The following is an 11,873-nucleotide window of genomic DNA, read 5'->3' as shown; positions in this document are numbered from 1 at the left end:
TGAAGCCAGGAGCCGAAAACTATCCTGGTCCCCTGCTTGTGTGCCATCTCTTGCTTTCTAAAGGGACCTTAAGAGAGAACTGTATCAGAAGTGTTAACTACCCAAGACAAGAGCCAGGCAGTGAGCTTCATATGGGACGCAGAGTGCCAAGCCACAGCTGGCTTCATCTGGCTTAAACCAAGCCTAGTGTTCACTGTTACTGAAGACACTGATCAGAGGCGCTTGCCTTTGTGCAAGAATGCAGATGTGACACTGAAGAGTGTAAACATGACAGCCAATTTTACTTTAAGGTTGATCTGTTTGAAAGGCAGAATTAGCAAGAGAAGAGGTGATAAAGAGAGCTCTTCCACCCACTGGCTCACTCCCCACATGGCTGCAGCATACCAGGGCTGTGCTTGGACCAAGCCAGGGGCAAGGCGCTTTTTCTGGGTCTCCCATATCAGGGCAGAGGCCCAAGGATTTGGATCATCTTCTGATACTTTTCCAGACATATCGTCAGGGAACCAGAACTCAAATCAGTTATGCCACAACACCAGCCCTCACCAGCCAAGTTTAATTTAGAGAAATACACATGATGGTCTGGGTGGGCATCACCCAATCTGTGTTCAGCTGAGTTTTACTGGATATGGATGTGGGCCACCTCTTCCCTCCTACACCCCAAGCCCATTGTGAAGGTAGATTGGATCTGACATTTCTTTTCTGTGTTCTTGCCTCATACTTTAAAAAAGCACTCCAGGTACAGCACAGATACAGATTCCAAAATTATCAATAAAATTTACTTAAAATGTGAAGAAATCCCAGATGCACATGGGCCATGTTCAGCGATGCATTGGCTGGGAAGGGAAAGGTGGAGAGAGTGAGATGTTTCGGCTTTGTGCTCTTTGTGTGCAGGAGAGAGCCAGAGTGAGTCCTTCCTTCGGGCGCTTTTGGAGCTTGAAGAGGAAGTGGTTTGGTGACAGGGTCCCTTCCCGACAACATCCTGGGAAGGGGTTATTTGACTGTCAGGTGGATAAGATTACAGAGGGAAGGGAAGGTGTGAGTTCTATAACTCCCACACCCTTTTTGGGCCATTCTTGGGTGGAGAGCTCCTGTGTTTGATCTCATTTGTAAAACTCCTCCCAGAACGTTGTCAGCTGCTCCCAGGAGCCCACTAGAACCCACGCAACAAAGTTATCAGACCAGGGCGAAATTTCCCCTGTGTAACTGCTGATGGGCTTCAGCGGTTCATACCTGCACTTCTTACCCCCTTCAACCACACAACAGTCCCGTTCTCTTCGCTAACCCACCTGCTGGAACACCGTGTTTACTGTAAGCAAACACTCTGCAACACACTGGCTGAATGAACGTGTTCTGTTAACATTCTTTCCTTAGGGCAGCCTTCGCTAGTCAATAATTCACTTAAAACAGATCTAAGCAACACGTTATCTTAAGCTGCCTGGTGGGGCCAGAGGTTTGAAAACCAGTGGGAGGAGCCGGGGGCGGGGCTTCATGGATCCTTCACAACCAGGCCCAATCATGTCCGGCGACAGGACAGAGTCCCGCCCACTCCCCCCCTCGGAAGCGGGGGCGTGGCTTAGTGGCCTGCACTTCCGGCGGAGCCCGGGGCCGCGGTGGTGGAGGTGACTCTCGGTGGTCCTGCTGGGCAGAGATGTTCTACCACGTGAGTGGACACTGGGGAGGCTGAGGGCTGAGTGTCGGGGTGCTCGGGGCTGCCTCGGGCCGCCGGTCTTGGCTGGGCGCCGCCAGGCTCCTCTGCGCTCTCCCCGCAGATCTCCCTGGAGCACGAGATCCTGCTGCACCCGCGCTACTTCGGCCCTAACCTGCTCAACACGGTCAAACAGAAGCTCTTCACCGAGGTCGAGGGCACCTGCACCGGCAAGTGAGCGCCTGGCACGGCCTGCCGTGGGAGGGAGCGACAGGAAGGGCGCTGGTGGCTCACAGGGCAGCAGGCGTGCTGGAGTCTGCCTGGGTTCGAGGCCAGGTCCGCTCCTGAGCCTCATTGCTTCTGCAGAATCCCACCTGTGGGGCAGGCGGTGCTCTGGGCCGGTCTGCTTCATCCTCTCCCAGGCTCAGCCACTTTTTGTTTTTTTTTTTTTAAGATTTGTTTATTTTTATTGGCAAGTCAGATTTACAGAGATAAGGAGAGACAGAAGATCTGTCCCCAAGTAGCTACAATCGCTGGAGCTGAGCCGATCTGGAGCGAGAAGCCCAGAGCCTCTTCTTCCGGGTCTCCCACGCAGGTGCAGGGTCCCAAAGCTTGGGGCCGTCTTCGACTGCTTTCCCAGGCCACAAGCAGGGAGCTGGGATTAGAACCGACTCCCATATGGAGTGCAAGGCGAGGATGTAGGCATAGGGTACCACACCGGGTGCATTGGCACTCTTGGTGCAGGTGCTTTAGAGGCCTGTGCACATCCTCCTCCCCCTCCCAGGTATGGCTTTGTCATTGCTGTCACCACCATTGACAACATTGGTGCGGGCGTGATCCAGCCCGGCAGAGGCTTTGTGCTGTATCCTGTGAAGTACAAGGCCATCGTGTTCCGGCCGTTTAAAGGCGAGGTCGTGGATGCGGTTGTCACTCAGGTGAACAAGGTGAGTCAGTGGACGGTCCCTGGGAGGCTCTGGCCTGGTCCCCGCAGCATCTGCCAACTGTGCCTTGGCTCAAGGCCCTTCTTTGTGGTCATGGGGCTCTTTGTCCTGCCCGCCCGGGAGGTAGGTTGGTCATAATGATAGACCCCTGCATTGACCACTGGTTCCTCCGGGCCAGCCTCGCTTGCCTCCGTAACGTAGGCATTCTAGCTCTTGTTACAGAGGCTAAAGCTTAGAGAAGTTACTTGTACTAGCCGAGGGCGCATGGCCACAAGGGTTCAGATGTGGGATTAGTTAAGTCTGGGTTTAGTTTCTTTACTACTACACTATTTACTTACTGAATTAATTAAGGATTTGATTTAATTGAAAAGTAGAGAGAGAGATCTGCCATATGCTGGTTCACTTCCCAAATGCCCGCATTGGTCAGGCCAGGACCTAGGAACTTGTGGTTTCCTGTGTGATGCAGGGTCCAAGCTCTTGGTCTGTCCCCCCCCCCAGCTCATTCACAGGGGGCTGGGACTCTCACCAGCACCGGCACCAGCCCCATATGGGATGCTGGTGTGTCAGGCAGCAGCTTTACCCACTACACCACAGTGCCTGCCCCTATTTCTATAACTTAAAATGGAAGGTTCGTGCTGATGTGGCGCAGCAAGCTAAGCTTACTTGCGCTGCTACACTCACATCCCATGTTGATATGCCAGTTTATGTCTTTGCTGCATCGCTTGCTGTACTATTTTCTGCTGATCTGTCCAGGAAAACAGTGGAAGAGGGCTTGTGTGCTTGGCTCCCTGCACCTGTTGTGGAGAGCTGGCTGGATTTTTTGGGCTCTTGGCTATAGCCCGAGCCATTTGAGGATGGAATCCGTGGACGCAGGATCTGATTCTCTGTCCTCTTTCTGTCATTCTGCCTTTCAGATACATAAAATACTGTTAAATGAGGAAAATGAAAAACTAATAGGGAAGTGGGAACAAATGTGACACTCCACATTGTTTAATAGCACATAAATAAAATTGCTGGAGCTCAAAAGTGGAAAACAGAAGAATTTGGGGAGGAGAAAAGCAAAAGCAAAATCATCCGTTTTCCTTCTAGGTTGGCCTCTTCACAGAGATCGGCCCCATGTCTTGCTTCATCTCGCGACATGTGAGTCTGGGCGCACTGAGTGGGGCGGAAGGAGAGGCCCCACGGGTGCCCCTCTTGGAGCATCTCAGCAAGTGCTGACCGTCGTGGCTTCTGCACTCTTCTCCGGTCCCTGGTTCTAGTCTCCTGCTAGCCTGAGCCCTAGGAGGGTGGTGGCAGAGGCTCCAGCGGTTGGGTCCCTCCTCCTCCCCAGATGGGAGACCTGGATTGGGGTCTCAGCTCCTGCCTCTGGCCCCAGGCTTGAGCCATTGTGGGCATTGGAGGGGGGATTATCAGTGGGTGGGAATCCTCTGCCTCTTCCTGTCTCCCCGGTAACAGTGCTGACCCACTCGCGCCTTTTTCCTTCCAGTCCATCCCATCAGAGATGGAGTTTGATCCGAACTCCAACCCCCCATGTTACAAGACAATGGATGAGGTGAGTGTTTGGGGAGATGTCGGGGCCCGGTGCAGAGGCACGGGACGCCGGGAGGCAGCGGGGGGACCTAGGCATGTCTTGAGAACCCCGGTCCCTCCTCTTGCCAGGACATTGTGATCCAACAGGACGATGAGATCCGCTTGAAGATCGTGGGCACTCGTGTGGACAAGAATGACATTGTGAGTGCGGTGCCTGTCCCCGCCGGGCTGAGAACTGGCTGCTCTTCACTTACAGTTGTTGAGAGTTGCTGAGGGTTCCAGGAAGAGGGGTGGGTGGTGGAAGGCCACAGGCCGGCAGGGCGCCAGGAGGGCGGTTCTGTTCTTAGCCAGGCTTCATGTTCTTTTCCGCTTCCTCTCCTACAGTTTGCTATTGGCTCCCTGATGGATGATTACCTGGGTAAGTGTCTGTAGAGGAAGGGGTTACGTCGGGGTGAGGGAGACCCGGGTCAGCGCCTCTGCTGCTGCCCGCTGGCGAGGTGCAGCCCGTGAGCCCTGAGGATGGGAACTCCGTGGCCGTGGTTGCCCGGCAGCTCTGGGTCTAACCGTGTGTTTTATCTGTCTTCACAGGGCTGGTGAGCTGAACCCAGGAGCCTGCTGTCTTCCTTGGTCCCAGTTTGAAGACATGTGACTCGTTGCAAGTCCCTCATGCCCAGAGCCGTCTGGTGCTGTTGGAGAGGCAGGGAGGTTCCTTGTTCTCGGAAGACGTCTGGTGCCTCTTGTAGCTTAGCTGCTGCTCTGACTCAATTGTGTCCTAACCATAAAGATGGCATCTTCTCTTGGAAGTGTTAGCTTCTTTTCTTGATACACACACAAAGTCTGTTTTTAAAATGTTTCTTTTTGTTTTCTGTGAAAAAGTGACCCCACCAACACAGGGAGACCCAAAGGGAATTCCTAGCTCCTTGGCTTCTGCCTGGCTTGGCCTTGCCTGTGGATGGAAGGTCTTTGCTTGTTTCTCTCTCCCCTCTCTGTTACTCTGCCTTTCAAATAAATAAATCTTTGTGGGTTGTTTGTTTGTTTGTTTTGTTGTTGTTGTTGTTCAAAATAAATCTTTGGAAAAACAACAACAAACCAGGGACTGTGAGCCAGTTGCTCTCTAGCTCCTCTATTCTTTGGCCTGATGCATGCTTAACCCTTTGCCAAGATCTGAAGTTGATCTTCACACAAGGTTCTGATGTTGGGGCTTTGGCTTCTAGCAATGATATCACGTTAGAAATATGCTGAATTCGGGCCTGGCACGATAGCATAGTGGTTAAAGTCGTCACCTTGAACTACCAGGATCCTATATGGGCGCCGGTTCTAGTCCCGGCGGTCCTGCTTGTGGCCTGGGAGGGTGGTCAAGGACGGTCCAAAGCCTTGGGATCCTGCACCTGCGTGGGAGACCCAGAAGAGCCTCCTGGTTTCAGATTTTCTTAGCTCCAACCACTGTGGCCACTTGGGGAGTGGACGATTGGACGGAAGACCTTACTCTCTGTTTCTTCTCTCTGTATATCTGCCTTTCCAATAAAAATAGATAAATCTTTAAAAAAATAAATATGCTGAATTCTTGCCTAGTTCCGTAATCACCCTCCCCTGCCCTTAGACACGGGGGAGGAGAGAGCAGACAGGGAGAGATGGACAAGAAGGCAGTAACAAACATCATGGGGTTCCAACACAACCCTGTCGGGGGAACCAGGAGGCCTTTATTGGCTGATTCTACACAGCACCAGTCCTGTAGAAAGAATGATAATCTAGTTAGGTTCATGATGAAATCCTGCATGCCCGCTTGTAAGATTAAACAAATGTACCTCTACAAACTCACTCTGCACCTTTGACTATTATTTACCTATCTTGCCTACCTATCTTACCTATTACTGGCCGTTGCGGCCACTTGGGGAGTGAATCATCAGGGAAGATCTTCCTCTCTGTCTCTCCTCCTCTATATATCTCACTTTGCAATAAAAATAAATAAATCTTTCTTTAAAAAAGTTATATTGTGCCAGATTTTGATATCCCCAGAAAATTATCAAGTCTAAATTCGGTGCTAAGGCATAAAGGTGGTTGATTCAGGTTAGCCTAGGTCTCCCAGCAGGGCTGGAGGTGGAGGGGCAGCCGCAGCAGAGGCTGCTGCAGGATCAGCAGGGAAGCCAAGAGGAGAGAGAGCAGCACAGGGTTCTTATACATTTCAGGCTATTAATTATACAGTCATGATTTAGCTGGCTTCTATTGGTGGGTTTGAAGCAAGCAACTTTTTTTCAAAAAAGATTATTTTATTACAAAGTCAGATATAGAGAGAGGAGGAGAGACAGAGAGGAAGATCTTGCATCCGATGATACACTCCCCAAGTGAGCCGCAACGGGCCGGTGCGCGCCGATCCAAAGCCGGGAACCAAGAACCTCTTCCATGTCTCCTAACGGGGTCCCTCGTCCAGCGAGTGAAGCTCCGACACAGGTGCTTGCTCTTATGAGGATTTATTGAAGGACAAACTAATTACATAACATAACATAACAAGAAATCCAAGTATAATACAGAAGGACAGTAACTATAGCATATTTACAGGCTTCCTCTTCTACTACTACTACTACTACTCTACCACTACTCCTCTCCGTTCTTCTTCTTCTTTGTTCTCTCTCAAACTTAGGTTAAAACCCTATCAACAGCCAATTGCAACAGGGCTGCTTGGCCATGCATCAAACACACCAATCACAGCCTTGATCACGCACACACACACCAATCACAAATCTGATCACGCGCACACCATGCAGACTGCATGAGACCTTGAACCAATCCTCTGCAACTTCCTAAAACTTGTTTACTGCCTTTGTGCCTTGAGAAGACAATAACAAGCGCCATCTTGGGGCAAAGCCCCGCTCTCCACAGTCTCCCACGTGGGTGCAGTGTCCCAATGCATTGGGCCATCCTCAACTGCTTTCCCAGGCCACAAGCAGGGAGCTGGATGGGAAGTGGAGCAGCCAGGATTAGAACTGGCGCCCATACGGGATCCCAGGGAGTTCAAGGCGAGGACTTTAGCCACTAGGCCACGCCGCCGGGCCCTGAAGCAAGCAACTTTCAAAAAGTACAAATTGATGAGCTATAGGGCGGTGGATCTTATCAAACACCAGGTGCCTCCTTCCTGAGGAGTGGTTTGCCTATGTGACCTGCCAGGTGTCATGTAGACTATCAGGCCTGGAGTTCACACAGCCCCCAGCCAAGCAATTAAGGCAGAATCACAAGAGCAGAAAACATCTAGGTTCTTCAACATGTTCAGCATAAAGACTGAGCCATGTTGTAGTCTTAGCTGTTAATACTGCGTGCTGTGGGCTTGATGGGACCGTCTAGCAGCTGAATCCTTGCTTTGCATACACCCGGATCCCTTGTGGGCAGCAGTTTGTGTCCCAGTTGCTTCACTTCCCATCCAGCTCCCTGCTAGTGGCCTTGGAAAGCAGTAGAGGATTACCCTGAGCCTTGGGACCCTGCACCCACATGGAAGACCCAGAGAAAGCTCCTGGCTCCTGGCATTGGATCAGCTCAGCTCCGGTCACCGTGGCTATTTGCAGAGTGAGCCAGTGCTGGAGTCCAGCTCCAGCTGAGTTCAGAGCTCGAGAAGGGTGACAGGGTGATCGTGGAGTCGGTGATAAAGACACAGACATTATCACTTGGTGCCTCCTTGCGAGAGCTCAAGAAGCTGTCCTTTATTTACTTAGACACAACACAAGCCTCTACATAAACATTTGATTGTTCTATTTTTACTTCATGACTAAGTGGGTATGCACAGATGTTTCATTATTTTGTTTTTTACTTCATAGTCAACCAGGTGCTCTTAAAGATAATTCTGTAAATTACTGTAATCAGTTTCTTTAAAGCAAGCTGTTATTCATTCTTCAGAAGTAGCCATAGGTGACAGCCAGAACTCCAAGGCCAAGGCACAAATGGTTACTTGCTAATCAGTAACACATTCCTATTACATTTTATTTTCACAACTTATCTATCACCTACATCTTATCTATCTACATCAAAAGGGGAAAATAACATAATGATCTAAGACAAAAAGTTTCAAACATTAAATCCCCCTACAACTGCAGGCTCTACAACCTCATAAACAAACAATAATCAAAAGTATACCTCGGGCCCAGCGGAGTGGTCTAGCAGCTAAAGTCCTCGCCTTGAACTCCCTGGGATCCCATATGGGAGCCGGTTCTGGTCCCGGCAGATCCGCTTCCCATCTAGCTCCCTGCCTGTGGCCTGGGAAGGCAGTCGAGGACGGCCCAATGCATTGGGACACTGCACCCGCGTGGGAGGCCTGGAAGAGGTTCCTGGTTCCCGGCTTTGGATCGGTGTGCACCGGCCTGTTGCGGCTCACTTGGGGAGTGAATCATCGGACGCAAGATCTTCCTCTCTGTCTCTCCTCCTCTCTGTGTATCTGACTTTGTAATAAAAATAATTCTTAAAAAAAAAAGTATATCTCCATAGTGTTAATAAAATCGCTTTATATTTCCTCTAGTTCTAAAAAATTACGAAAGAGGCTAAAACAGCTGTATTTTCTGTTCTTTTTTTTTTTTTTTTAAGATTTATTTATTTTATTACAAAGTCAGATATACAGAGAGGAGGGGTGCAGAGTCCCAAGGCCTCGGGCCATCCTCAACTGCTTTCCCAGGCCACAAGCAGGGAGCTGGATGGGAAGAGGAGCTGCCGGGATTAGAATTGGCACGCGTATGGGATCCTGGCATGTTCAAGGCGTGGACGTTAGCCGCTAGGCCACACTGCCGGCCCAAATAAATAAATTTTTAATAAATAAAAAAATAAAAGGTGAAGCATCCTGAATCCTTGAAGATATCTGGAACTATTTGCCACGCAGTTCGCTCATCGTGCTCACTATTTCTGGAAGGCAGGGTTGAGTTTTTGTTTTGTTTTCATTTTATTTGAAAGAAACAACTATCTTCCATGCAGATTCATTCCTCAAATGCCTACAATGGGCAAGTCTGGGCCAGGCCCAAGCCAAAAGCTCAGACTCAATATGGTCTGTGGCCCCCACGTGGGTGGTAGGAGCCTACCATTGTCAGTTGCACCTTCTCAGAACATGCTATCAGCAGATTGAATCAGAAGTGGAATCACAGGTCCAGTGCAATAGCTTAGTGCCTAATATCCTTGCCTTGCAAATGCCAGGATCCCATATGAGCACTAGTTTGTGTCCTAGTTGCTCCACTTCTCATCCAGCTCCTGCCTGAAGCCTGGGAAAGCAGTAGAAGATAGCCCAATGCCTTGGGACCCTGCACCTGTGTGGGAGATCAGGAAGCAGCGCCTAGCTCCTGGCTTCAGCTTAGCTTAGCTCTGGCCTTTGTGGTCACTTGGGGAGTGAACTAGTGGGTGGAAGATCTTCCTCTCTGTCTCTCCTTCTTTGTGTAAATCTGACTGTACAATAAATAAATCTTAAATAGAAGAAGTGGAATCCCCAGGCACTCCAACCCAGGGTGCATGCAGGCCCAAACACATGACTGCAGACATTTTTAAACTCTGATTTTATTGCAGCCACAGCTTTACATGCTTCCTGTTCACATTTGTGTCCGGCGTTTCCCAGTGTGTTTCGACTTTGCTGTGTCCAGACATTCCGTATTGGATTTGCTAGCAATGCACCAATGAGAACAATGAGCCATTGTGGGTGTCACTGAACAAGTAGGAGTTGGTTACCTGGCTTCTAGAATTTTGCCTAACCTCTATACATGAAAGTGAATTTCCCAGGTTCTGCAGTGCAACCATGCACTCATTGTATAAAGGAAGACTTTGAAGGAAGAAGCTGCTGGACAGTCATGCTCAGTCATCTGCCTGAACACTCTGCAGACCGAGCCGACGGGCAGGCATGGCCTGGGGATGGTCTCCAGTGGCCAGAATGGCTGCCCTTGGTGGGAGAGGCGTCAGGGCAGTGCTGTCTTTGGAAGAGGTCACAGACTCCTAATAACTACTGTGCCCCAGGCAACATATTATTAGATTGTTCACCCACACTTCCACTCCATGCAGCTGACAGATTGACTACCTGCAGGGGCCAGTGCTGTGGCATAGCACATGAGGCCTCTGCCTGTAGAGCTCGCATTGCATATGGGTTCCGGTTTATGTCCCGTTTATACTCCAGCTCCCTGCTGAAGTGCTTAGGAACACAGCAGAAGATGGCTCAAGTCCTTGCACCCCTGAACCCAGGAGCCAAGCAGAAGCTTTGGAGTGCCATGGTGGCCATTTGGGGAGTGAACCAGTGGATGGAAGATCTCTCCCTTTCTATATAACTCTTGCATTTCAAATAAATAAGCCTTAAGGAAAAAAAAAAAAGATTACATTGCTGCTACCCTTATCTGTGCTTCCATGGCAAGGGGACAGGTCCCAGTGAGTGACACATTTTCTGTTGGCAGTAAGGTTGCTGTAACTCCTTGGTTGATGGCTGCTACCACTGGACTGCTGCTCCTGCTGTTACATTCTGTCCATGCTACCACAGCTGCTGTTGGATACATAAAAAGGAAACATCTGCCCATGGCCCTGCAAGTATTCCTTCAGTCTTGGTCTGCCAGGCCTTAATCTCATGAAACCCAGCAGTTTCCTTTTCTTTTTTTTTTTTTTAAGATTTGTTTATTTTTATTGGAAAGAGTGAAGGTGTGACAAAAAGAAAGGCTCTTGCATTCGCTGGCTCACTCCCCAAATGGCTGCAAAGGCCAGAGCTGAGCTGATCCGAAGCCAGGAGCTAGGAGCTTCTTCCACGTCTCCTGCGTGGATGCAGGGTCTCAAGGCGTTGGGCCATTTTCTTCTGCTTTCCAAGGTCACAAACAGGGAGCTGGATGGGAAGTAGAACAGCCAGGACATGAACTGGCACCCACATGGGATGCCAGTACCAGCAGGTAAAGGATTAGCCAATTGAGTCATCATTCTGGCCCCTATTTTTGAAACAGAGTACGCTTGCCCAGTTCCCATATAGCTAGAATTGAGTTAACCTGAAATTAGGAGTCTAGAATTCCAGCTGGTCCTCTACGCGTTGTCATTGTGTGTTTCTACACAAGACTGTAGGAGACTCAGCAGGGTCAGTGTCGCCTCAGCTGAGATTGCCATGGCAACCTACTGTCCACCATCAGAAGCTCCCTTCTCTGTAAACAGCACACACAAACCACCCCATCCTGACTGGACACAAAGGACTGTCGTTTACCCCTCGTGGAGGTCCAGGGAGAGTTTAGCCTCGAATTCTGCTAGGTGCTTTCTGAACTTCTGCTGTTTAATCTTTAGTTGGGCAATATAAATCCCCCATCTATAGGTGGAGGTACGGGTGACAGGAGGAATTAGCCCAAATCAGTGTTAGAATTTGCACTTGATTTGCTCTGACTTTAAAGAGCAAACTTCAGAGCTTGCGTCTGCCTTGAAGTGCCTTAGCCGGGAGAGGACACCTGTCGGGAAGGGAAGTAGCCAGTGTGGGACAGGAAGGATGGACAGGAAAATTAAGCCAGGCACCAAAATCTAAGACTTTGCTGAAGTCTCGAGAATGCAATCTCTCCGAAACTGGGGATCGTACAAGACCTTTTCCCTCGACAAAATAACACCGATTAAACTTAGAGTACACACAGGCTTGCCAAATTAGCAAAGCCTGTTACTTTAAGAAGCGCGGCGCTTTAGCGTCACGTGAGACAAAGCGCCCGGGTTTTCCCTCCCATGTTCTTCTAGACCAATCACATGGCGGGAGGCGCCTGGGAGGGCGGGCTTTCCTAGGGAACTGGGCTCGCTGATTTGCTGTACTC

At 49.9% G+C, this 11,873-nt stretch overlaps 1 protein-coding gene across 1 annotated transcript; it reads left to right on the top strand.

Annotated features, from left to right (window-relative positions):
• The first annotated feature begins 1,539 nt into the window (after nucleotides 1–1,539).
• Nucleotides 1,540–5,136, top strand: POLR2G (RNA polymerase II subunit G). The gene is made up of 8 exons (XM_012930236.2): nucleotides 1,540–1,660; nucleotides 1,770–1,879; nucleotides 2,430–2,589; nucleotides 3,676–3,726; nucleotides 4,073–4,138; nucleotides 4,246–4,317; nucleotides 4,501–4,534; nucleotides 4,705–5,136. The coding sequence occupies exons 1-8, from the start codon at nucleotides 1,649–1,651 to the stop codon at nucleotides 4,716–4,718; spliced, it is 519 nt and encodes a 172-aa protein (XP_012785690.1). The 5' UTR covers nucleotides 1,540–1,648; the 3' UTR covers nucleotides 4,719–5,136.
• The last annotated feature ends 6,737 nt before the right edge of the window (nucleotides 5,137–11,873 follow it).

The sequence above is a fragment of the Ochotona princeps genome, chromosome 4, assembly GCF_030435755.1.
Source record: "Ochotona princeps isolate mOchPri1 chromosome 4, mOchPri1.hap1, whole genome shotgun sequence".
NCBI classification, from domain to species: Eukaryota; Metazoa; Chordata; class Mammalia; order Lagomorpha; family Ochotonidae; genus Ochotona; species Ochotona princeps.
The sequence above is the reverse complement of the archived record's forward strand: the minus strand, read 5'-3'. Positions and strand labels throughout refer to the sequence as shown.